We start from the raw sequence: 23,990 nt of genomic DNA, 5'->3' as shown, positions 1-23,990 counted from the left end.
GAGGCCTCCACAGTTGCCTCTACGGAGGCCCGATGTTCCAGGCCGTTCTTGCCGGGAGATGGTGCGTCAGGAGAGTCCTCTCAGCGGCTAGGGACACCTGGAACGGCCGCTTTCTTACCGGAGACCGCGGCTTCAGAAGCCGACAAGGCCGCGACGGTTGGAGCTCCACCACTGGCGATCTCATCGAGAGATCCCAGGCTCCAGATGTTGAAGTCAGCGCCGCCGCCCGCTCCGCGATGTTTTTATCGGCGGTCTTCAGCTCACCGGAGCTCCAGCGCGGCGACCCAGGCAAGGCATCGCCCGCTCCACTCCACGAAAGCGCTCCGCGAAAGCTGGGCGGTCCCCTCGGAAAAACGCCGCTCCAGGCCCGCTGGTAGGCCGCGAGGACAGGTCGACAATGCAGCTCGGAGAAAAGCTGCCTCTCCGACCAGGTAGGGACCTAGAAAGTAGTTTCCCCCTTTCCCCCCCCCTCCCCCCACATAAAAAAGTCTAGACCTCCTAAAAACAAACACTGAAACTCACTAAAAAAATTGAAGAAAAAAGTGAAAAAGACGAACAGCTGCTAGCTAGGCAGCCGTGCCCCAAGATGGCGCCCCCTATAAATGATGATCAGTAAAGCTCGAGTTGGTCTAACTAACTTTTTTGTGAGTTGTCTGTTTATTAAGAAGTGAACCGTAACAGTAACCTTCCCAAGTCAAATTGCGATGGACACTAAATTGGGAGGAAATGAAGGCCATGACTTAAAGGAAAATCAACAAGTCTTGCTGTCATCATATTTTACAACCAAGAAGATCTCTGGATAGATACAAGTCACACCCCGTCTTTTTTTAACTTTGCATTTTGGAAAATAAACAAATACCCCATTTACCACTTTTTCACACATAAACATAACTGCCATGGATAAGTTGACCACCTGCTTATGAAAGGACATTAGTCACATTTTCCCTTTCAGAATCAGAATCAGATTTTATTCGCCAAGTATGTTTTGCAACATACGAGTGCAACATAGTGAACACTCACTTTGAAACTCCTCGATTTGCTCATCCTTCCCCACCCAACTTGCTTCTTCCCCAAACACAACCCTGCAACTGCATGAAATGTAACTCCTATTCCACTATCTTCTCGCTTACTTGTATCCAGAGAGCTCGACAGCCTTTCCACTTGCACCCCTTCCAACTTCATATATTCCATTCTTCTACTCCTGATGTGACATCCACTACATTAATGAGACAGAGCGGAGTCTAGGTGACCATTTCACCAAACATATGCCTTGTCTGCCAAGGTAGACACGAAATGCTGGAGTAACTCAGCGGGACAGGCAGCATCTCTGGAAAGAAGGAATGGGTGCCGTTTCGGCTCGAGACCCTTCTTCTGACTTCGACCTTGTCTGCCAAGGCCTGCTGGAGTGCCTGGTTGCTAACCATTTTAAATCCCCTTCCCATGCCGACCATTGTATCCTTGATCATCTCCATTGCCACAGTGAAGTCTCATGCAAATTGAAAGAACAGCACCTTGTATCCTGTTTGGGTAGTAACAAGCAAACGGTATGAACGTTGAATTGTCCAATTTCAAGTAAACCCTACAAAGCACCCCCCCACCCCACCACTTTTTCTCCTGCCCTTGCCCCTTCCACCCTTATTCCTACATCCAGTTTAACAATTCACTTGCTCTCCTTCCCTATTTGTCACCCTTTGGCCACGTTTTCAGGTCTAGCTTTTGTCACTTACTCTGCGAATCACATCCCCCCCTCACTTGTATCCAGCTATCACTTAGAGTCATAGAGTAATACAGTGTGGAAACAGTCCCTTTGGCCCAATTTACCCACACCGACCAACAAGTCCCAGCTTCACCAGTCCCACCTGCCAGCATTTGGCCCATATCCCTCCAAACCTAATCATGTACCTGTCTTACTGCTTCTTAAATGTTGGGATAGTCCCTGCCTCAACTACCTCCTCTGGCAGCTTGTTCCATACATCCACCACCCTTTGTGTGAAAAAGTTACCCCTCAGATTCCTATTAAATATTTTCCCTTTCACCTTAAACCTATGTCCTCTGGTCCTCGATTTCCCTACTCTGGGCAAGGGAGTCTGTGCATCTACCCGATCTATTCCTCTCTTATACACCTCTCTAAGATCACCCATCCTCCTGCGCTCCAAGGAATGGCCTACTCAACCACTGCCTTTTGCTCAGACCCACTTGCCAAGCCGTGCCTCACTACCACTTCTCTTTTCCATCTTTATCCCCCCTCCCTGAATCCACAGTCTGAAGAAAGGTACCAGCCCAAAACCCCACCTGCCCATTCTATCCATGGATGGTACGCGACCCACTGAGTACCTGCCACACTTTATTTTTGCTGAACATAGCCACTGTTTCATTTATCACTTGGTTCAATTCAATGATTTTGAACAAATCAAAAACTATATGTAGACAAAAATGCTGGAGAAACTCAGCGGGTGAGGCAGCATCTATGGAGCGAAGGAAATAGGCAACGTTTCGGGTCAAGACCCTTCTTCGGACTTTAAGGTGAGAAGGGCAACATTTAAAGGAGATGCGTGGGGTAATTTTTTTTCATATACACAGAGGGTGGCGAGTGCCTGGAACATGCTGCCAGGGGTGATGGTCGAGACAGAAATTATAGTAGCATTTAGCAGACTTTTGGATAGGCATATGGATGCACAGGGAATATAGGGATATGGATTATGTACAGGCTGATAAGATTTATTCGTGAATCGTGTTTGGCACTGATATTGTCGACTGAAGGGCTTGTTTCTGCGCTGTACTGATGCCTTCTTTACCACTCTATCTACTTGTGTTGCCACTTTCAAGGAGCTATGCACTTAGACCCCTAGTTCCCTCTCACATCAATGCCTTTGAGGGTCTTGCCATTAACCATACACTTTCCTCTTACATTCTAGCTTCCAAGTCAAGAACACCTCGCCAATGCTCAGATTAAACTCCATCTGTCATTTCTCCACCCATTTCTATGCAAAAAAGCGAGTTCAGTATTCTGAAAAACGCAAGGAATCATGGGATTTGTCAAAGGTCACTCGCAAAAAAGAAAAATCGAACAAAGCGCTGTAGATATAGTTTGGGTCTGATTTTTTGTCTTTTTTCAAGCTAGTATATAGATAGAGGGGGCAGATTGAGTGGGAGACGGGGGTGGGGGAGACTGGACCGGTGGAGAGATATTTTCGGCAGCTGCATGCACATAGACCTGCGCCTCATCCGCAGCCAGGATCGAACCCGGGTCCCCGGCGCCGCAAGCGCTGCTGAACCACCACTGGACCGTCCCTGCCAGCCCCCCCCCCCCCTCCCCCCACTCCAGTGTCTCATCCCCACCCAGGGGGTGGCCAGAGACGTACGGACCGACGGGACACCAGCCCACAGCCTTCGCAGAAAGCGCCAACCCCAGCTCAACTCCGCCTTCTTCCGCCGGGCCAACCGACAGCCCGGACCGACAACACCAGCGCCCCCAAGCCCACAGCCAGAGCGGAGAACCCACAGGCTCACAGCCAGCGCCAACTACAGCCAAACCCTGCTCCAGTGAAGTACGGTGACAAGTGACAGTTCGCCCACGGCCTGGTCGAGCTGCGCTCCCTCAGCTGCCACCCCAAGTACAAGATGGAGCCGTGCCGCACCTTGCACACCACCGGCTTCTGCCCCTACGGTACCCGCTGTCACTTCATTCACAACCTTGAGGAGGAGCGAGAGCCCCGGCCTCGCCTGCGCCAGAGCGCCAGCCTGGGCTCGGCTCCTCCACCCTGGCGCTCGACTGGCGACCTTCAGCCCTGACCTGGAGTTGGAGCTGGTCCAGACTCTGGGCTTGGGGCTGGGCAAGGGATGGGGAGGAGGTTGCTGCTGCCGCCAGCACCACCAACACCAACCGCACCAGCAGCTCCAGCGGGCGCCCAACAGGAACCCATCCGCAAACTCTCGCTCCAACCAGGACGACTCCAGCGGCAGCAGATCCGAGTCACCCGTCTTTGAGCAGGGCCGGCGGCTGCCCATCCTCAGCAGGATCTCGGTGTCGGACTGAGGGGAGGGGGTTGGAGGTGGAGGGCTGCTGGCCAACCAGGCGGGAGAGGTAGAGCCGAGCTGGAGCCAGCGGCTGCAAGTCCGGGGCCACCCCGGACACCTCCGGACAGGGATGGTCCAGCAGCAACTCAACATCGGCCGGAGAGCTAGGCCCGACCCCGGATGAAACGCAAGCCTGCACACAACGCAGCACCACAGTTGCCGAAAATGTTTATAGCGAGTGACCTATGACCTGGGCAAGCGCAGTCGGAATACCGAACTCGCTTATTCATCTACATTTACGTCAAAGTCAGTTACGTATATCGTAAAAACACAGCGCAGATCCCTGCACAACTACAATGGTCTACCCAGAATAACACCCTTCCACCACAACCCTGTCCTCTAAAAATACTCCAATGTAACATTCTCTTAGCTTCACTAAGCAACAGCAATGCATTTGGAATTAATTAGCTTTACTGGTCTCAATAGGAAGGGTTAAGACTGCAGCCATCTGGTGGTAGTGAGATCAGAAACAATGGATCGACACCAAAAATGTTGCCACTGTTATCCACTGCCTACATGACAAGCAAATGAGCTGGCTGTTATGATAATCATAATAAGAGGTATCTGAAGGCCTAAGAAGGCATGTGGTTAGACTGTGCATACGAGCGCAATAGAGATCTTTGGCTTGGTGCCAATAACAATGATGCGACACCACTGCTGCAGTGGAATATGGAGGTTACACTGTGGCAGCCAGTGAGGACGAGGACAGTCAAAGTAGGTCAGATTTGGACTGAATTATTCATCTTAAAGGAGGAGACACAGGAAACGGGAGGTGAGGGAGTCTTGGAAACTAGATATAACTCCTTACCTAACCCTGGAACAACCTGGGATCATGGAGAAAGCCTAGGTCCAAAGTTCAGTGACATTATTCACAAAGGGGAGCCATGAATCTATGTGAGACTAATCACTGTTTTGAGAAACAGTATACTATGCAAAGTGTGACTGCCAGTATATAACTTTGTGTAAACCCAAGTATACCTTTCACTAGTTATCAGATACAATTTTAATATAAATGTAAATTTGCACAATACCTTCCTACGCACTTGATGTCTTCCTATTTACATACTATTTCTGTGTTCCATGTGCTATTAGGCCCTTTTATTCTTTTTATACTGCAATCATTCTCAGTCTGATAAAGGTCATAAGGTCATAAGTGATAGAAACAGAATTAGGTAATTCGGCCCATCAAGTCTACTCCGCCATTCAATCATGGCTGATCTATCTCTCCCTCCTAACCCCATTCTCCTGCCTTCTCCCCATAACCCCGGACATCCATACTAATCAAGAATATCTATCTCTGCCTTAAAAATATCCATTCTTGGCCCCACAGCCTTCTGTGGCAAAGAATTCCACAGATTCACCACCCTCTGACTAAAGAAATTTCTCCTCATCTCCTTCCTAAAGGAACATCCTTTAATTCTGAGGCTATGACCTCTAGTCTTAGACTCTCCCACGACTGGAAACATCCACTCTATCCAAGCCTTTCATTATTCAGTAAGTTTCAATGAGGTCCCCCCTTATCCTTCTAAACTGCAGCGAGTACAGGCCCAGTGCTGTCAAACACTCGTCATATTTGACCCGCACATTCCTGGGATCATTCTTGTAAACCTCCTCTGGACCCTCTCCAGAGGCAGTACCTCCTTCCTCAGATATGGTCCCCAAAATTGTTCACAATACTTCAAATGCAGCCTGACCGGCGCCTTATAGAGCCTCAGCATTACATCCCAGTTTTGTATTCTAGCCCTCTTGAAATAAATGCGAGCAATGAATTTGCCTTTCTTACTACCGATTCAACTTGCAAATTAACTTTTTGGGAATCCTGCACCAGCACTGCCAGTAAGTACCAATTTCCATTCTCATTTTTCTTTCCAAAAAGTTAGTAACCTCATATTTTCCATCAAAGTCAGGATTGTACCCAGGTCTCTGATGCTGCAAGGCAGCAACTCTACAGTTGTGCCAGCATGCCGGGCATTGAGCCAGACAATTGAGCCTAACATAATGCAGCACTCACATTATTCTACATTGTGCAACCTGTTGAATATAGCATTATGGAAGTGGAATTAATTAAATTAAAGCCCTTATGTTAATTGCTGGAAAAGGAAAAACATACCATTCATCACAGCGGGATACAGCACCTTGTAATGTAGAAAATGACCCAACCAATTTGTACACATCAAAATTTCACTAAAAGGCAAAATGTAGTAATAACCAGTGAACACTGTCAAATGGGATAACTCATCTACTGTTCTTCAAAATGTCTGAGAGAATAGTCTAGGTGTGGGTTTAATATTTCATGCGAATGGTGGCAGTTTTGACACTGCAAAGCTATTTCATTATCACACTGTTGAGTCAGCCAGGGCCATTGTACTTGAGTCAATAAAGTTGGTTTTTGAAACCAAAACCAACCTCAGACTCACAGATAAGATTCCAATTGCTGTAGATTATGTTTCTTCATCAGCCAACATCTACAAATAACATTTCACATCGGAAAATCACCCCATACCATTGAATGGAGACCCAAGGTAAATACTGCAGATAATAAGCCAAAACAACGCAAACAAGACAATAGTGTAGGAGTTAAGACCTTGGCACAAGATGGGGAAGAAAAGTTATTTGTTAGACATGATGGACTGAATACTCAGAGGGCAAAGAATTCCAGATATTAACTACAGGTGCACAACCTTTTATCCGAAAGCCTTGGGACCAGACACTTGTCGGTTTCGGACATTTTCGGATTTCAGAATGGAAGATTTTTAGCGTAGATTAGGTAGGTAGCGCGGGCGGCTTGAAAAGTCTGGAGCTGCTGCCTCCTCCCGGGTGACCGGGAGACTCATTGCATAAATGTTAGTCAGTTAGTTTGGAGGGATTTTATGTGGTGGTGGTGGAGTCGGGGTGAAGGGGGAAACTTTAATTCTTAGTCCCCTACCTGGTCGGCGACTCCCAACCTCGCGGAGCTGGGGGCTCCGTCCGGCCGCGGGCGGCGCCGGTTGGACCCGACAGACAACTCTAGCTGCGAGGCGCTTAGGACGTCTCCGGGAATGTCAGTTTGCAGCGCTGGGATACCAGCGGGGAGCGGGCAATGCCTTACCGGGTCGCCGTGCGGCAACTCTGGAATGCTGTGGCCGCCGACACACAACATCGCGGAGCGTCGCTGGATTTGGAGTTGGGGGCTCCGTCCGGCCGCGGGCGGTGCCGGTTGGAGCTCCAACCCCGGCAACTCTACCCCTGGCTGCGCGGCTCCAAATCCAGCGACGCTCCGCGATGTTGTGTGTCGGCGGCCACAGCGCTCCGGAGCTTGCCGCACGGCGACCCGGTAAGGCATTGCCCGCTCCCCGCTGGTTTCCCAGCGCTGCGAACCCTCGCTGGATTTGGAGCGCCTCGCAGCCCCGGGGTCGGAATTAGCTGGCGCCGCCCGCAGCCCCAACGGCCACAGCGCTGCGGAGCTTACTGCACGGCGACCCGGTAAGGCATTGACCACTCCCCGCCTCTCCGACCAGGTAGGGGACTAAGAATTAAAGTTTACCCCTTCACCACCCTTCACATAAAAGCCCTCCAAACTAACTGACTAACATTTAAGCAATGATTTACAGATGTTTAAGCGTCTCCTGGTCTCCAGGGAGGAGGCAGCCGCTACAGTAGTACAGACCTGGGTTGACCGTGGGTCGTTTTGGGTCAAGTTTGGCGCCAAATGCGAGCTTTGGTGCGCAGACGACATCTGGAAAAAATGGCCGGTTTTCGGAGCTTTTCGGTTTCTGGAACACCGGATAAAAGGTTGTGCACCTGTACTTCTGAAGAAGAAATTTCCACACGCCTCAGTTTTAAATGACTGGCCTCTTATTTTGTAACTTCTTCTTGACTCTCCCACAAGTGGAAAAACTTTACCCTACAGAGCCCACTTAGGATCTTAAACATTTGAATAAGGCTACTCCTCATTCTTCACAACTCCAAGGAATGCAAACCCAAACGCTCCGACCCTCTTGACACAAGAACCCTCTCATCCCAGGAATTAGCCTGGTAAGTAAAGAACACAGGAGGAACTTAGCAGGTCAAGCAACATCTTGGAGGGAAATGGACAGATGACGTTTCAGGCAGGGATGGATTGGGTGAAAATTCCAGCATCTGCAGTCTATTGTGCCTTCAATTAGCTTGGCAAATCTCCTTTGGCCATTCGCCAAAACTACTATATCCTCTTTTAGGTAAGATAACAAAAACTGTGCAGTTTTTCAGTATTCTTCCTTCTGTTCTGCAAAATGGACGTAAACTACTAGAGCAAAGTTCTTTAATTCATTCAGATTAGCAACCTTAATTTATAACAAAATATTGCTCATAGATCAAAGGTCCTTTTAAATTTCCTTAGCAAAAACAGTTTTTGTTTTATATTTCATGGTAGGTTCAGTAACCACTCCACTACAAATTTATAATCAAGAATATTGGAATGTCACTGAAGGGTATTTAATTGTCAGATGCATCGGGAATGGAACAATGAAATTCTTACCATACTTTGCAGGCACATTCATGTAGCAACACAAAAATAAATATGCAATTATTAATAATGCAATAAATTATCAGTAAATACTCAGATAACCAGACCATAATAGCACAAATCAGGCGACAGCGCTATTTACATAAAGTCCATAATAGTTTGTTGTTGAGTTTGTTGTTGAGTTTGGTTCAAGAACTAATGGTTGCTGGGAAGAAGCTGTATGTGAACCAGGTGGGAATAGTACTCAGGCACCAGCACCTTCAAGCGAGTCCAGGGTGGTGTATGTCTTTGCAGATAATCGCTGGTTTCTTTAAGCAGTATGTCCCATAGATCCCTTTGATGGTGGGGAGATCAATACCTATGATGGATTAGGCAATATACAATACTTTCTGCAACCTCCTTCGATCTTGGATGTTCAAGTTACTGAAACGGGCCATGGTGTAACCAGCCAGTGTGCTCTCAACTGCAGAATTGAACAGAGCATTTAGCTACATGCTAAATCTCGTTATTCTAAGGACGTAGAGGTGTTGGTAAGGTTTCTTTGTGATTGCATCAATGTGCAGGGCCTAGACCAGATCTTCAGAGATATCCCACCCAGGAACTTGACGTTGACTCTTTACACTGCCTTCCCGCCAATGAATGGATAGCCAATGAAGACGTGTATCTGGACCATCTGCTTTCCATTCCTGAAGTCAACAATCAGCTCCTTGGTCTTGCTAACATTAAAAAACAAGATTGTTTCCTGGTACCATTGAATCATATTATTGATATCCTTCCTGCCCTCTGACTCATCGTTACCCATTATTCATCCAATAACGGTGGTACCAACCATAACATTTAAAGATTGCAATGGAGCAGTGTCTGGCTCCACAGTCATGGGGATAAAGGGAGCGCAGCAGGGGACCACTAACTCAGACATTGAGGAGGAAGTGTTGTTGCCAATTCTGATTGTGGTTTGCCATTGAAAATCTATTAAATTGCAAAAATAAACTAATTGGAACTGAACTAATCTCCGACTTTCAGAATATAGAATGGAAACACTTCTTCCTCAAGTGAATCTGCAATTGTGGAAATATATATCTGGTAACCATGGATATTCGAAGCAAAGGCTGAGTCAAATGTTCTCTGACATTTCAAAAATCAAAAAAGATACAGTACCCTCCCAATCATTAAAAACTGTTCCTTGTACTGTATTATTCAATTATAAGGAAGTTAATAGAAAGGGCAAACAGACAGCTGATGAAATTGTCTGGGAATGTGTGAGGTAATGTATGCTTAGTCCATGAGATTCACCTCCTATTCCTTTAATCGTATTTCCACAATCTACTGGCCAATCAACCTCAACTGCATGCAGACGCACATCATCAGTTTATTCTTGTACTAGCCACTTCCTTTGCAAAATCACTCCACTCCTCAAAAACACCCCCAAAATGATTGACCCACCCTACCTTGAAAAAATTTGCATCTCAGCTCCAACCTTTATTTCACTTCCAAGAATATCCTCTTTGTTAAATCCATGCATATACGCTGTCCCCATCTACCTCGTAAATATATATTTGAATTTTCATCCGTTTTACATCCCTGACACAAATTCTGTCATATTTTGAAGTTAAGGACCTACATTTTCATTAATCTTTGTTAATCTGTTTACATAATTTATTTAGATACAAGGAACTAGTTGCTAGTTCCTTGTATCTAACAGATGCTAGTTTACAAAAACAACAAGTATTGGAGTAACACAGCGGGTCAGGCAGCATCTCTGGTGGACATGGACATGTGACATTTCTGGTCAGGACCCTCCTTTGGACTAATTGTAGTAGGGGAGAAGAGAAGCTGGAAAAGAGGAGGGGCGGGACAAAGCCCGTCAAGTGATAAGTGCAGGGAGGGAATTTGATGGACAGATGGGTGGACGAAAGCCAGTGGTGAAAAGCAGGCAAAAGTCTGTAAGTTAAGGAGAGAGGGGAGTAAAATGTGAAGACAATGGAAAGGATAGTTTACTTTATCATCCTCAACCGATTATCAGTTTGTATTCATCTCTGGTTTCTTCCATACCTGGGATGATTCTTTAGTTGGAATTACACTGACTGTTCTTTCCACTCTTAAACTTATGTCTGTTGACTGCAAGGACTTCTGGCATCATGCATATTTATTATCTACTTTATATTAACCTGCTCCCTTATACATCAAAGGAGACATGGTGGAAAGAGTCAACGACTTTAAGTTCCTGGGAATAAACATCTCCCAGGACCTCAAATGGCAAATGAACACCGTCACTCTCGTGAAGAGGTCTCATCAGCGGCTGTATTTCCTAAGGTCTCTACGGAGAGCTAACGTCTCACAGCCGCTGCTGCTGTCCTTCTATCGATGCGCCGTGGAAAGTATCCTCACCTATGGAATCCTGGTGTGGTTTGCCAGCTGTACCGTGGCTGAGAGGAGGGCACTGCAGGGAATTATAAAAACTGCGCAGCGCATTACAAACGCTAACCTGCCCTCCTTGGATGACATATAGATATGAGATATATAGATATGCCATTTATTGTCACTATACATGTACAGTGAAATTGAAAGCTGCTCGTACTCAGTGCATACATATAATTTAGTACAAAAAACAAGAAACAGAAAAACAAAAACATAAGGGAGAAGGGGGGGGGGGAGATAGATGCACAATTCTACGGCGCTATATACATATATACAGATGGAAGTCCGGGTGTTGGCCTGTGAAGTCAGTGCATGTGTGAATTTGAATTAAGAGTAGTTATAATTTTCGGAAAGCAACTATTTCTGAGTCTATTTGTCCTGGATTTGATGCACCTATAGCACCTTCCAGAGGGCAGCAGGTCGAACAGTCCAAACGCAGGATGGGAGCTGTCTACAATATACAAGGCCCGATGCTTGCGCAGGGCCATAAATATCAAGGAGGACACATCCCACCCTGCCAACCACCTTTTTACTCTGCTACCCTCCGGGAGGCGATTCAGGTCTCTGCAGGCTCGCACTGGTAGACTAAAACATAGTTTCTACCATTGTGCGATAAAAGAGCTTAACTCCAATAGTGAACACTGGGAAGCAAGAAGTAACTTCGAGGAATATCGCTAAATTCTTTTAAACTCTTTTAAAAATGTATTTATATTCTACTATTAACTGTACATATGTGCATTGGTGTCGTGTTGTATTTCTTTTAACGGAGGAGAAGCAAATGGAATTTTGTTGCTCAGTTTTGTGCAATGACAATAAACATATTCTATTCTAGTCTATTCTATTCTATTCGAAGTCAAGTTCATCCAAAAATAAATTAAGTCGGAAAAAAGTAAATTGAACCGTTGCTCACAGAATCCATTGAAGTAAATTTTCTAGATCAGTATACAAGGGAAACAAAAAGAAAAGACATTATTTTAAATCTTACCTTGCATATTAGTAATCTCACAGCAAGCAAGGACCAGAAATTAGAGACATTTATATTGTAAGAGTATAGCAAGAAAGTAACAAAAATTAAACCTTGAAAACAGAGGCAGGAATTATTATTATGGAGAATGAGGATATTGATGGCTGTGGTGCTATTGGGCCATTACTGATGATGAACATTACATTTCCTAGCCAAAGAACATTATCCTGTACCCTTATCACTCTCAAAATTCTGAAGATCTCCATGGGGTGATTTCAGGGTGCATTACCATAGTGATGCACTTTGGTCTTTTCTATTATCTTGAGTGAGGATCGCTGTGAACAAAATCTGGATATTCTCAATGCCAGAAGAGCTCAACAAATAAAATGGAGTGCGTCTGAAGCAAGGTCGACACATATGGTAGTAGAGACAAATCAAGATTAATAAGTATCCAGAAGGAAGACCAAACAAGGGCACAAAATAAGTTTTCAAGTAAGAAATACAATTTACTGGCAGGAAAGAACTAAATTATTAAGCCAACTCAAAAGTCAAATGTTCAAATACTTCTCAAAACTGTTTAACCAAACGACATCTAAAGACATTTTATTTCCATTAGACCAATAACAGAGGTAATCAACGGGAATTCCTGTTCCAAATTTCTGATTCTTTAATAAAAGACAGATAACTGTTTGTTTATAAAAGTTCAAGAGACCTATTGCTAGTTAAATGTAAGGAAGAAAAAGCAAAAACATTCTAGTTTATCTTTAAAAACATGTTGGTTAACGCCTGCTTGTAATTATTAACAGAAGGAATTAATGTAAAAGCAAATATTCACTCCCATTTCTGTTTGGATTAAGGTAATTTAGTTTAAGCATGCTTTCAAATAATAGTCAAAACGAGTTTTTTTTAACTACTATTAAGATTCCTTAATTCCAATAATACATCTGTTCACCTAATTTCAGATGTGAAATAAACAAATACAATTAAAATATAAATTTCTTTCCTAAATGTTTGATCAAAGCTCCTGATCATTTCTAAAGAGTCAACCAATTGATCAGATCGGTTGAACAATATTTATTTGTGTTACAGAATTGTCTTTTTCAAGATCTACCTATTTTTTTTCTACTATCCAAAACAATTTTATAAAATTAGTTGATCTAGAAAAAGTATATTTGTATGCTTTCTGCAAGATACAAACGTAATTCTATTAAATCTTAACATTCTGTAGTAAAATACAAATCCCAAAAGGTTTATGCCACTACCCATTGCTGACCTAGTACAGTTAAGATACAAAAAGTGCACCTTTTGATGGCTCTGGTCCACGCAGCTGAACGGTGGAATTAATTTCTTCTATTGTATGTCCTACTGAAAGCAGACTCAACCGTCTCATTTTTAAAAGCCTGGGAACAGTATCGCGATCAGTAGGCTCAACATCCAAAACCACTTCCCCAGATATAACCGCAGGCACTACTCGCTTCAAGAAATCCATTGCCTGCATATGAAGTGTCAGAAAATAAATGCAGCAGCTTGAACTGCCTTGCCTACACACCGAGTGCTTATTCAATTTCCTTAATACACAAAGGTGGATCATTTGCATTGGATTTCAAATGATGTCATTGGGGAATTGGGAGGTGCCCAAAAGCTGCAGGTCAACATTTAGCTATCAAGCAATGTTTGGGACACATTGCCTGCCTTACAAACCGATAAGGCCACACAGTATAACAATCGATAAGAAGCTCGAAGGTACATTTTAACAGGTTTGTAGACCTGACCTAGCAGAAACCACCTTGACAATGGATAAAGAATTGAAAATGAGTGTAATTCCATGAAACATCAGACATTCTGGGATTCGTTCATTAACAGGAACTTGGCTTCTGTTTATCAACTTGCAAAACACCCTCACTCAAACCATTCATGGTGGGCGGAACCTCATATTTCCAACACATCTGTTCTCCAGAGATAATGTGCATCACTTTAAACGCCATGTAAACAACGTAATCTAAACTTACAGGTTTTATTCAAAATTACAACATTCAACTAGCAAACCTCTTCGTGACAAGGGAACATTTTCATAAAACGCAGATGCTGCAAATCTAAAATAAAAACTGAAAACGCTGAAATACTCAGCACGGCAAGCCGAACCTTCATTCTGAAACATTCACTCCGTTTCTCTTCCCACGGATACTGTCTAATGTTGAGTATTTCCTTTGTTTTCAGGCTCTTATTCAATACAAGAAATGAGTACAGTAAAGCCTAATTTAACAGACCACTTTATCACGGAATTTGGTTAAAAGGCACAAACCTGCCAATGTCACCCCTGCTCGCACCACCTCCTCAGCCCAGGCTTCCTACACCTACCCCTGTTCGCAATGTACACCAGCGAGCCTTTCACCTACCGTACGGTTTGGTTGATATGGCTGTTATTGCGGCCATGGTGTAGTCCCTGGAGAAAATACTTTCTTCATGCCGCTGCCACTGACAGAATATGATCGGTCACCATGGATCTCTCTTCCCCCCCCCCCCCCCCCTGTTGCCCCTTCTTTCTGTTAGTCATTGCTTTGTCCACTCGGTCTCTTCCCCCCCTTCCCCATTACTCTGCCCACTTAGCCTCATGCCCTCCACCCCCTTGGTGGCACAGTGATGAGTTTTTTCCTCCGTGGGTTTCTCCGGGTGCTCCGGTTTTCTCCCACAGTCCAAAAGACATACAGGTTAGTAGGTTAATTGGATTCGGTAAAATTGTAAGTTGTCCCATGGGTGTGAATGATGTTAGAGTGAATGGATCGCTAGCTGACTCGGACTCGGTGGGCCGAAGGGCCTGTTTCCGTCCTGTATCTCTGAACTAACTCTCCAAACCTTGGAAGATGTTGGTGACTGAGGCAAAGGAAGAGGAGGAGATGGCGGTGGAGCGGGGAAACAGACAAAGCAATGGGTGAGATGGGAGGGAGCCTCACGGTGACCGATCGCAACCTGTCAGTAGCAGCAGCTTGAAGAAAGTTCGTCCTCTCAGGGGCTACAACGCGAACCACAACAACAGTGGGTCAACCGGTGAAGAAGAGCTCACTGGTGCAGACCAGTGGCTTGAGTACCTAGTTTTACAGTCAATTGACCCAAAGTGCTGGAGTAACTCAGCAGACCGAACAGTCTGAAGAAGCGTCCCACATCACCTATCCATGTTCTCCAGTGATGCAGCCTGACCCGCTGAGTTACACCAGCACTTTGTGTCATTTTGTGTATTAACCATCTGCAGCTAATCAGCAATAAATGACACCAACCAACCCCCCCCCCCCCCCCCCACATTAGTTGTAACCAGGGTTTACTGCACTGCAATGAGTTCAAGTGGCAATTAAAATGTATTTAAAAAGGACAAATAGCATTACACACAAACTAAATGATACTGTATTCTGAAATAATGATGTGCAGTTATTTTTTATTATTATATGTACTTATAACGTAGAACAAGGAATTGCAGTTGCTGGTCTACAAAGAAGGACACAAAGTGCTAGAGTAACTCAGTGAGTCAGGCAACTTCTATGGAGAACATGGATAGGCAACAATTTGGGTTGGGACACTTGTTTAGACCGAGTATAGTAGGGGGAGAAAGCTGGAAGAGAGGTGGGGATGGGACAAAGCCTGGAAAGTGATAGGTGGATGTAGGTGTGGTTATAAAGTGTCTTTCAGGTAGCAACATTCTAAAGGTAATTCAGCAAAGAAATTGGTGATGCAAACAGAAAAGATGAGAAATAATTCTCCATTTGAGCCCCTAATACATTGAGGAGATAAATAACTGTGGCTGACTGAAAGAACACACCCAAAGATCACATCAACAATTTTATTAATTCTGAGTGAGAGCTTTATCTTCCTGTTAAGAAAACATTTAAGAACTAACTGAAATGTACTTTTTGTGACCATCAATTAAATCTAACAGACATCTTGCAGCTGAAGTACATGTTCAAAATTACAAATGGATACAAAAGTTAATTTTACAGGTACAGGTGCACAACCTTTTATACGAAAGCCTTGGGACCAGACACTTTTCGTAATTCGGAATTTGTCGGCCTTCGGAATGGAAATTTTTTAGCGTAGATTTTAATGGCTGGCTCAGTGGTAGAGTGCTCGGCTCATATCCGCAAGGTCGCGAGTTTGCGCCTTGATCCCGGCAGTTCCTTGGTCGCGAGTTTGAGTCTTCAATGTAGTTTTTTCTTCCAGAATAAATGTCTGTATGAAATGCAGTGTGTTGAATGAATTCCTGAATTTGTAAATGTGACCGCAGCATTGAATCACCTCTCGCACTCATGTCACCCTAGCGGGGCTACATGCCCTAAGGCGGCCTAAGGCGACATTTTCACACTCTTATATCCGTGTGCAGCAGAGGCGACGTGCGTTTGGCGCCAAACGTGAGCTTTGGTGAGCTTTGGTGTGCAGACGACATCCTGGAAAAAATGTCCGGTTCCTTCCAGGTAGGCGATATACCCTCCCGGGCAATATACCCTCCACTTCTCTTTTATGAAGGGGATTTAGTTCCCCTTTCTTCCAGGACCGACCGGAGGTTCCGCTGTCACCTCTGCGGGCCGCCCTCGATGAACGTCCTGTCTCCCTGTCCCTGGGATAGCAGGGGGCGATCAAACAGCACAATACCCCCCGCCCCCTCCAACTCCAGAGGAATCCGCTCCCCGATGGGCCGCTACGGCGACAAGTGGCAGTTCGCCCACAGCCCGAGCTGCGCGACCCCAAGAACAAGACGTACCTTGCACACCATCAGCTTCTGCCCCTACGGGGAGCGTGTTCCTCTGAAGTTGGAGCGGGGCTGGGCTGGAGTTGCTGACCTGGGATCTCCGTGCTTGCAGTGGGCCTGGGGGTCGGTGTCCCGATGCGGGGGCACAGCTCGGGCTGTGGGCGAACTGCCACTTGTCGCCGTAGCGGCCCATCGGGGAGCGGCTTCTGGTGGTCCTGATGTCTCTGGCCAGTTTGCAGTGTTCCTCTGGAGTTGGAACGGGGCTGGGCTGCTGCTGGCTGTGGGTCTCTGGTATCTCCGTGCTTGCAGTGGGCCTGGGGGTCGGTGTCCTGTTGGTCCTGATGTCTCCGGTGACTGGCACAGGCCTGCTGGCATCGCCAATGTGAAGACAGTGCAAAGCCCCCGCGCCAGTGCAATGGGCGGGGAGCTGGAGAGAAGGGGTCACACACATGGCCGGGAAGCCGAGGGGTGAAGGTGGGGTGTATCGTGAGTCTACCGTGGGAACTTTTTAACTCAGCGGGCAGGCAGCAGCATATTGTCAATTATTAACCCTCCCGCGCAATATACCCTCACCTTACCCTCTTTTATGAATGGGGATTTAGTTCCCCTTTCTTCGAGGACCGACCGGAGGTTCCGCTGTCACCTCTGCGGGCCGCCCTTGGTGAACGTTTTCAAGGACCTTTCTTCAAGGACCGAAAAAATGTCCGCTATTCGGAGGTTTTCGTTATTTGGATCTTCGGATAAAAGGTTGTGCACCTGTATTAGCATGGCAGTGCTTATCAATACGTCGGATGGTATATTGCTTTATAACATTGGAAGAGTATTGTCAATTCCAGGTACTAAATGGGCCATTGCTGTATGGTGACTGAGAAAGCTAAATTTTGCTTTTAAATATTTCACCCCCAGCTAATTTTCTAATCCTAAATTAACTTAATTCCACCATTTTCCCCAAATGGTGTATTCCGACAAACTCTGCCTGTTTCTGTGGTGTGTGTCTCTATGATTCTATTTGCAAATTTGATCTTTATGTTTTGGGTTTCCAAATCATTCAAGTAATTCACCCCCACGTGCTCAGCCCCCTGCTGTACTCACTCTATACCCATGACTGCGTAGCAAACCACAGTGCGAACTCCATCATCAAGTTCGCTGATGACACCACTGTTGTGGGACGTATCACTGATGGGGATGAGTCAGAATATAGAAGAGAGATCGAGCAACTGTCCATATGGTGCCAGCGCAATAACCTGGCCCTCAACACCAGCAAAACCAAGGAACTGATTGTGGACTTTGGAAGGAGTAGCAGGGGGACCCACAGCCCCATTTATATCAACGGGTCGATGGTTGAAAGGGTCAAGAACTTCAAATTCCTGGGCGTACACATCTCTGAAGATCTCTCCTGGTCCGAGAACACTAATGCAATTATTAAAAAAGCTCATCAGCGCCTCTACTTCCTGAGAAGATTACGGAGAGTCGGATTGTCAAGGAAGACTCTCTCTAACTTCTACAGGTGCACAGTCGAGAGCATGCTGACCAGTTGCATCGTGGCTTGGTTCGGCAATTTGAGCGCCCTGGAGAGGAAAAGACTACAAAAAGTAGTAAACACTGCCCAGTCCATCATCGGCTCTGACCTTCCTTCCATCGAGGGGATTTATCGCAGTCGCTGCCTCAAAAAGGCTGGCAGTATCATCAAAGACCCACACCATCCTGGCCACACACTCATCTCCCTGCTACCTTCAGGTAGAAGGTACAGGAGCCTGAAGACTGCAACAACCAGGTTCAGGAATAGCTACTTCCCCACAGCCATCAGGCTATTAAACCTGGCTCTGACAAAACTCTGATTATTAATAACCACTTTCTGTTATTTGCACTTTTACCAGTTTATTTATTCATGTGTGTATATATTTATATCATGGTATATGGACACATTTATCTGTTTTGTAGTAAATGCCTACTATTTTCTGTATGCTTAAGCAAAGCAAGAATTTCATTGTCCTATACAGGGACACATGACAATAAACTCACTTGAACTTGAAATTAGAAACATTGGCGGAAATAATGTTAAGCATCCACATTGCTTGGTAACTCCCCTCAGCCCAACATCACAACCCACTGACAAATCCACCACCATTGTAAAATGGGTAAAGCCTCTTGATATCTTTCTGTGCTTCGGTATTTTACTCAAATCCCCTGGTTGTCCTTCTCTGCTTTTGTGATATCTAATTCTCAAAATATACCCAACAAGTTGCAACTTAATCCCATCATTACATTAACCACTCCCAATCAAATCGGCACTCCCCACATACCATTTTCACTATTATTCCAGAGTTAAAGGGTTTACAGTGAAAGCCGAGAACATTTAAGTTGCTTAACATTCTAGTGGCTCGCTTTTGAATTGAGTCCAATATTTTTAAATCTCAGAAAGTGTGAATTATATAGCTGGAAACAATATTGTAGATAGTCTGAAGGCCAGTACCTCTTCCCCAACAGTGTATTCATTTAGTAATGGATCCCAGTAATCTGCAAGTCAAAATCAATAATGTTTAGAAACTCAACATGAAGGTCAATTGTGTACCCAGACTTTAAAGCAAATCCTTGTGTGGAAGATGTATGTCGTGCAAAGACAATGTAAAATATCTTCTGCCAAACAAAGGCTCCTTTAAAACTGGATCTAATTGTAAATGCAAGCACGAATCTCCATCAGTTCACAATTTACCAATTGTTTCCACCAATACTTCATTGATGTCACTTGTGGATGAAGAGAAATTAACCTAATAGAGCATAATATTTATTAAAATGTCCACACAAAACTGTTAGTGAACAACAAGCCTTCACTTGAGGAAATAAGACAATTCTTCATCCCTCACAACCTCTCATTCAAGCCCAAAGATCACAAGCAGTTTACTACACTGCAACTAGTAAAAGGCTGAGAATCCAAATATACAACACGGTTCACTAAATCTGCAACATTATCAAAATATACAACCATATTGTTCAGATCCCAAGACAAAGACCAAACCATTCATCTTCACAGAAGTCATAGCAGAGTTGTGAATAAAAATCATATTGCAAATAAGTTAATGAATCCAAGAAAGACCCAAATACAGGATGGAGCCCTCCTGTATTTGGATAGATACTTTAGGAATTATAGGTAAAGAGGTATCCATTTTCATTAGCAGATTCTTTCAAACGATACAACAGAACTTTATTGATCCCAGGAGGGAAATTGGTCGGCCAACAGTCATGAAACAAAACATGATATATGAAATTAAAGTGACGAGTGGGAAGTCCAGGATGGGGGGGGTGCAAAGATTTAGGGGGGGGGGGGGGGGGGGGGGAGAGTCAGTCTGCCTCCGATAGAAGGGGAAGTAGTTGGACAGTTTGATAGCCACAGGGAAAAAAAGAATCTCCTGTGGCGTTCTGTGCTGCATCTTGATAGAACCAGCTGAAGGTGCTTCTCAGGTTGATCAGTGTGTCATGGATGGGGTGAACTGTATTGTCAAAGATGCTCTACAGTTTGAGGAGCATCGTCCCCTCCAAGACCACCTCCAATGAATCAAACTCGACTCCCAGGACGGGAGTGGTACTATTGGTATCTCGTACAAAGGAAAACCTAGCATTTCTTTGGCACTTTCACAACCTCACAAACCATTTTATATAACAGGGGGGTGAATATATATGCAAAACCATTCAAAACATTAGATGATAAATACATCAGGACAACAGAAAAGCAAAAAAACTTGTTTTCTGAAAACATGCTACATTGCAGTATTTATGTTCACTTGAGAATCCAAAAAGAGACTTAGCTCAACATCTCATTCAAAAGATATGGCAGCATCCAGTGGAAACTATTATTTCAGTTTAGATTGTGTCTTAAAAGTGGGCCACAAACTATTCAACATTTGTGTTTTTTTTAACAAAGTGAAATGGTCCAGTACACCAACTCTGCAGACAGGAGAGACCCGGCAGAGATAGTGGAGAGGTTGGTGTGGCGGTCGATGGTGGCACTAACCGACAGACGAGGACGGACCACGTGGAAGTGAGGAAGCCGCTGCTGAGGGAAGGAAGAAAGGAGGATCTGGCGTGGAGTGGCCGCCGTAAGGGAGACAAACGAGCAATGGGGACCCGGTGTGGGTGGACCCGCCGTGAGGGAAGGGGAGGGAATTTGTAACTTTGTAAACACGCTTTATGGGTGACAATGTGCATACCTTGGCAATGAATGCAAGCAAAGAATTTCACCATGACTTGTTACATGTGACAATAAAGTATTCAATTCAACATTTCAGTTCCCATTAAATTAACCAATAACAGAAGTCCACCTGCAGTTATCGTCGTACGCAGTCCCCATATTATCTGCAGAGGGATTTCTAAAACTGTACAAAGGTTTTGGAATTATTCAATTTACAAACTTGGCAGGACATTTAAACTACAATTTAGGAGAAGTATACAAGTGCAAATGTCTTTGACCGCTCCCCCCAATTTTTATTTCACCACAGAAGCCTAAATGGAAGCACATATCGACCATTCAATGCCTCATGTCTGCTCCACCATTCAGTACAATCATGGCTGATCTATGTGTAGGAAAGAACTGCAGATGCTGGTTTAAATCGAAGGTAGACACAAAATGCTGGAGTAACTCAGCGGGTCAGGCAGCATCTCTGGAGAGAAGGAATGGGAGACGTTTCAGGTCGAGACCCTTCTTCACTGATGTCAGGGGAGTGGGCGGGACAAAGATAGAATGTAGTTGGAGACAGTAAGATTGGTGGGAGAAGTGGGAAGGGGAAGGGGATGGAGATAGAAAGCAAGAGCTATCTGAAGTTGGAGAAGTCAATGTTCATACCGCTGGGGTGTAAAGTACCCAAGTGAAATACGAGGTGCGTTCCTCCAATTTGCGCTGGGCTTCACTCTGACAATGGAGGAGGCGCAGAACAGAAAGGTCAGATTGGTAATGGGGGGAGGAGTTGAAGTGCTGGGCCACCAGGAGATCTGGTAGGTTAAGACGGACTGAGAGGAGGTGTTCAGCGAAACGATCGCCGTGCCTGCGCTTGGTCTCGCAGATGTAGAGAAGTTGACACCTGAAACAACGGATACAGTAGATGAGGTTGAAGGAGATGAAAGTGAACCTTTGCCTCATCTGGAAAGGCTGTTTGGGTCCTTGGATAGAGTCGAGTGGGGAGGTGATGGGACAGGTGTTGCATCTCCTTTCAAGATGGCGGCGCTGGCTTAACAGCTGCGGCCCACCTGCAGTCCGTCTGTTTTTTTTCTTTCGTTTTGTTCCTTGTCATGTTTTAGTTAATTTTGTTTTATTAAGTTGTATATGTGTGTGGGTGGGGTGGGAGAAACATGCTTTGGTCTCTTCCTTCGGGGGATGCGACTTTTTCTTCGGTCGTATTCCCCGTCCCCGTCTCCGTCTGCGCCGAGGCTTAATGGCGGAGCTGGTGGCATCGGAGCTGTAGCAGCGGCAGCAGCAGCGGAGACCCGACTCGGCCCCGAAGCTGTGGCGGCAGGAGCAGCAGCAGCAGCGAGACCCGACTCGGCCCTGGAGATGTGGTCGGAGGCAGCAGCAGCAGCAGCGGCAGCGGAGACCCGACTCGGCCCCGAAGCTGTGGCGGCGCAGCAGCAGCAGCAGCGGAGACCCGACTCGGCCCCGAAGCTGTGGCGGCGACAGCAGCAGCAGAGACCCGACTCTCGCCCCGAAGCTGTGGCAGCAGCAGCAGAGACCCGACTCGGCCCCGAAGCTGTAGCGGAGGTAGCAGCAGCAGCGGAGAGACCCGACTCGGCCCCGAAGCTGTAGCGGAGGTAGCAGCAGCAGCAGAGACCCGACTCGGCCCCGAAGCTGTGGTAGCAGCAGCAGAAGCGGAAACCCGACTCGGCCCCGAAGCTGTGGCAGCAGCAGTGGCAGCGGAGACCCGACTCGGCCCCGAAGCTGTAGCGGAGGTAGGTAGCAGCAGCAGAGACCCGACTCGGCCCCGAAGCTGTGGCAGCAGCAGCAGAGACCCGACTCGGCCCCGAAGCTGTGGCAGCAGCAGTGGAAGCGGAGACCCGACTCGGCCCCGAAGCTGTGGGGGCAGCAGCAGCAGAGACCCGACTCGGCCCCGAAGCTGTGGCAGCAGCAGCAGAGACCCGACTCGGCCCGAAGCTGTGGCAGCAGCAGCAGAGACCCGACTCGGCCCCGAAGCTGTGGCAGCAGCAGTGGAAGCGGAGACCCGACTCGGCCCCGAAGCTGTATAGCGGAGTAGCAGCAGCAGCAGCAGAGACCCGACTCGGCCCCAAAGCTGTAGCGGCGGCAGCAGCAGCGGAGACCCAACTCGGCCCCGAAGCTGTAGCAGCAGCAGCAGTGGCGGAGACCCGACTCGGCCCCGAAGCTGTAGCGGAGGTAGCAGCAGCAGAGACCCGACTCGGCCCCGAAGCTGTAGCGGAGGTTAGCAGCAGCAGCGGAGACCCGACTCGGCCCCTGGAACCGTGGCGGCGGCGGCAGCAGCAGCGGAGACCCGACTCGGTCCTGGAGTTGCGGTGGCAGCGGCAGCAGCAGAGACCCGACTCGGCCCCAGCGGTAGCAGAGACCCGACTCCGCCCTGGGGCTGGCGGCGACAGCAGCAGCGGAGACCCGACTCGGCCCCGAAGCTGTAGCGGAGGTAGCAGCAGCAGCGGAGACCCGACTCGGCCCCGAAGCTGTAGCGGAGGTAGCAGCAGCAGCAGAGACCCGACTCGGCCCCGAAGCTGTGGCAGCAGCGGCGGAGACCCGACTCGGCCCCGAAGCAGTAGTGGCGGTAGCAGCAGCGGAGACCCGACTCGGCCCTGGAGCTGTGGCAGCAGCGGTAGCGGAGACCTGACTCGGCCCCGAAGCAGTAGTGGCGGTAGCAGCAGCGGAGACCTGACTCGGCCCTGGAGCTGTGGCGGACGCAGGGACCACCCGCGGAATTTGAGCCATCGCCTCGGCGCAGAGGGAGAACAAAGAGGGAAGAGACAGAGACTTTAAGATGTTGCCTTCCACCACAGTGAGGAGGTGTTTGGTGAACTCACTGTGGTGGATGTTAAATTTGTGTTGATTGTGTGTTTTTGTCATTTTTTATTACATGTATGACTGCAGGGAAACAACATTTTGTTCAGACCGAAAGGTCTGAATGACAATAAACGAATCTAATCTAATCTATCTAATCCTACGGTTGCAGGGGAAAGTACCAGGGAGTTTTGGAAAAGAGCTCTGGGGAAAGCAGAAAGGGGCGGAGATGGGAAGATGCATCCAGTAGTGGGATCCCGTTGGAGGCGGCGAAAACATTGGAGGATTAAATGCGACGACTGATGGGGTGGAAGGCGAG

The 23,990-nt window shown here is 46.7% G+C and overlaps 1 protein-coding gene across 6 annotated transcripts in view; it reads right to left on the bottom strand.

The window, feature by feature from the left end:
- Positions 1–23,990, bottom strand: part of fryl (furry homolog, like) — a 299,072-nt gene that overhangs the window by 239,831 nt on the left and 35,251 nt on the right. For 2 of the 6 annotated variants that reach the window (XM_055636425.1, XM_055636427.1), the window contains exon 1: positions 13,245–14,335. The exons of 1 other annotated variant lie outside the window; for it this stretch is intronic. In XM_055636425.1, coding sequence (XP_055492400.1) covers positions 13,245–13,539 — 295 coding nt within the window. In that variant the 5' untranslated portion in view covers positions 13,540–14,335. Of the gene's footprint in view, positions 1–13,244; positions 14,336–23,990 lie in introns of those variants that run through there. 3 more of the 6 variants (XM_055636421.1, XM_055636432.1, XM_055636438.1) reach the window with 2 other exon arrangements.

Source organism: Leucoraja erinacea, chromosome 1 (assembly GCF_028641065.1).
Source record: "Leucoraja erinacea ecotype New England chromosome 1, Leri_hhj_1, whole genome shotgun sequence".
NCBI classification, from domain to species: domain Eukaryota; kingdom Metazoa; phylum Chordata; class Chondrichthyes; order Rajiformes; family Rajidae; genus Leucoraja; species Leucoraja erinaceus.
The sequence above is the reverse complement of the archived record's forward strand: the minus strand, read 5'-3'. Positions and strand labels throughout refer to the sequence as shown.